The sequence below is a fragment of the Meleagris gallopavo genome, chromosome Z, assembly GCF_000146605.3.
Source record: "Meleagris gallopavo isolate NT-WF06-2002-E0010 breed Aviagen turkey brand Nicholas breeding stock chromosome Z, Turkey_5.1, whole genome shotgun sequence".
Lineage (NCBI taxonomy): Eukaryota > Metazoa > Chordata > Aves > Galliformes > Phasianidae > Meleagris > Meleagris gallopavo.
Window position 1 is genome coordinate 40,457,584 of NC_015041.2, and position 3,184 is coordinate 40,460,767.

General features: G+C 47.2%; 1 protein-coding gene across 1 annotated transcript in view; it reads left to right on the forward strand.

Moving 5' to 3' along the window:
- Positions 1–2,052: 2,052 nt before the first annotated feature.
- LOC104915146 (actin, acrosomal process isoform-like) overlaps positions 2,053–3,184 on the forward strand; it is a 16,446-nt gene continuing 15,314 nt past the window's right edge. Inside the window, exon 1 of the mRNA XM_010725869.3 lies at positions 2,053–3,079. Within this exon, the coding sequence (XP_010724171.2) occupies positions 2,651–3,079 (429 nt within the window). The 5' untranslated portion in view covers positions 2,053–2,650. The remainder of the gene's footprint in view (positions 3,080–3,184) is intronic.

A 3,184-nucleotide genomic window follows, 5' to 3' on the forward strand; every position in this document is an offset into this window, starting at 1 on the left:
TGCCCACAGGACTTGACAGTTCAGGGCTGTCCAGGGGGCTCAGGTGTGAAGAGAGCCTCAGCACAGCGGGAGTACTCATCCTGAAGGAGGGGCCCCATGGGCTCAGAGTGGGCACCAGGTGGGTGGCAACAGCAGCGTGTCTCCTTCAGGTGCTGGAGTGTCTCTGCTGGCAGTTGCACTCTGTGGGCTGCCAGCATCTGGCCCAGGTAGACTGTGAGATCATTCCCGGCCAAGTCCAGGCGAAAAGAGGCATGGGGAAGCACGTAGCCATCCTGTACTGCCACTGCATAAGATGTGCCGGCACCAGAGCCCAGCACCACACCAGAGGTATAGCCATAGGAGTAGGCAACAAGCCCATGTAATTCATTTGTATCAAGTATGCCTTCCTGCTAATAGTGATTTATGATTTGACTTCTGACAGTTATTCCAACTACAGCTTTTATGAGACTATGAATTCCTTTCTTTCCAAAGGTTTTTCAGGCATGAAAAGAGACTAAGCATGAAAAAATTACATTTTATACAAGCTCAGCTACAGTGAACAGAGATAAACTGCTTAATGCTGTAATCTAAAGAAAACAGTTATTTTTGTTCAACAGTATTCACTTCACCAGTAGGCAAGCAAAATCTTTATGTCACACATGTCCACTGTAGCTCTCTGTGAGGCTAAGCGGGCAGAGGTCTTGGTAGATATCAGCTCCACAAGAGTAGGTGCTATCATAATTTTAAACAGGTGTAGACTGTGAGGACTGCTAGGAGTTCAGTCATGTTATTTTCTGTTACTTGCTTTCCCATAACAGAGAGGATTTAACTCTGAATACAGCTGTACCAATTTAGCTAAAACTTCCATAAAGTCTAATAGTACTGTAGGAGGACTTGAAATCAGTTTAAAAATGTTCACAGCTGTACCTGAGACCTGAGAGAAATGGAGAAAAAAAAAATCATTGAGTCCAACTCCTCTGCTAAAGCAAGTTTCCTGTGGCAGGTCAGACAAGCAAGCATTCATATGGGTCTTGAATATCTCCTGAGGAGGCTCCATAACATCTCTGGGCAGCCCGTTCCAAACAGTAAAGAAGTTATTCCTTTTGTTTGTATGAAACTTCCTCTGTTCCAGTTAGTGCCCATGCCTCTCATTCTGTTGCTGCTCATCACCAAAAAGAGTCTTGTACCCTTTACCTCAACTCCCATCCTTTAAAATATATGCTTAAACAATGACCAGGTAGAGTATAGTACATCCTCTAGCATATACCATAGCTGGAATTCTCATATAAAGTTCTCTCCCCCTGCTGCTGCTGCTGGTAGTGAGGGCTACAGACCCAGGGACTTTAAGCCTGTAATTCCATGCTGTACCTTTACTATATACTTCTTCATAGTGAGATTGACAGTTAAAAGACAGGACAACAAGAAGCCCTGGCCTTCCTAGTTTTATTGGACTCGGGCTATGATTTATATTTTGCACACACAGCTATCCGGCACAGAATGTGAACTTAAACTGTTGCAACTCCATTCCATCCCCTTAGGCTCCATCACTGGTCATCAGAAAGAGGAAATTAGCGCCTGTCTTTCCACTTCCTCTCATAAGGAAGCCACAGGCCATGATGAAGAATCCCTTTGGTCTTCTACTCCCAAGGCTGAACAAAGGGATCTCAGCTGCTCCTCATGTGTCTTCCCTTCCAGATCCTTAAACATCTCTGCAGTCTTCCTTTCTGCACTCTCTTAATAGTTTTATGTCATTTTTGTATTGTGGTGCCAAAAACTGCACACTGTACTCAAGATGAGGCTGCATCAGTGCAGTGTAGAGCAGGACAGTACCTTCCCTCGTCTGGCTGACAGTGCTGGACCTGATGCACTCTAGGGTACAGTTTGCCTTGCTTGCTGCCTAGGCACACTGTTGACTCACATTCAGTTTGCTATTGATGAAGATCCCTAAATCTCTTTCAGTAGGGCTGCTCCACAGCAGTCATCTCATCTCCCAGTCTGTATGTACAGTCAGGGTTGCCCCTCCCAAGGTGCAAAAATCCAGCACTTTTTGTTGTTAAACGTCATGCAGTTGGAGATTGTCCAGCTTTCTTATGTGTCTAGATCTCTCTGCAAGGCCTCTCCACCCTTGACAGAGTCAACAGCTCCTCCTAGATTAGTATAATCAGCATACTTGCTCAAATCACCTTCTAGTCCTACATCCAGTTCATTTAAGAAAGCACCAAAGAGAATGGAAGCCTGGGGTACCCTGTTAGTGACTGGCTGCTAGCCTGATGTTATCCTATTTACTATAATCATTGGGCTTGACCTATCAGCCAATTGTTCACTCACTGCATTATGTTTTTGTCTAGCCATATACTGGACATTTTGTCTAGAAGAATACTGTGAGAAACAGTATTGAAAGTTTTACTGATCCCCTCATGAACTCATGTTGACTACAACCAATGACCACATTTTCCTTCAGGTGTTTTTCAGTGACTCCCATCATAATTTTCTCCATAATTTTATCAGGCACTGAAGTGAGACCGAAAGGCCTGTAATTATCAGTGTCTTCCTTTTTGTCCTTCTCTATTCTCTGATGCCATCATTGACGTCACCTCCCTCCAACTGTGATGCAGGCAGGCACTCTGGCGACTCGCAGTCCACCCTGCAGTGAGCCAGCCCCAGATGTCTGATGATCTCTGGTTTAGCAGCAAGGTACAAGGATCTTTGTGCTGTTGTCATTGACACAGGGATGGGCCACACCAGGAGCGGACTGGCTGGGGATGAGAGGCCACGAGCAGTGGTGCCCAGCCAGGGCGAGGATGGTTCCATTCTCACTCACGGTGTGGTCACAGACTGGGACAGGCTGGAAGAGCTGTGGCATCACATATTCTACCACGATCTGGCTGTGTGCCCTGAGGAGCTGGCTGTGCTGGCCACCGATGCCCCGCTGTCCCCTGTCATCAACCGTGAGAAGGTGGCCGAGCTCCTCTTCGAGGGTTTTGGTGTGCCAGCCATGCTTGTGATGCCCCGCCCTGTGCTTGTTGCCTACTCCTATGGCTGTACCTCTGGTGTGGTGCTGGGCTCTGGTGCCGGCACATCTTATGCGGTGGCAGTACAGGATGGCTACGTGCTTCCCCATGCCTCTTTTCGCCTGGACTTGGCCGGGAATGATCTCACAGTCTACCTGGGCCAGATGCTGGCAGCCCACAGAGTGCAACTGCCA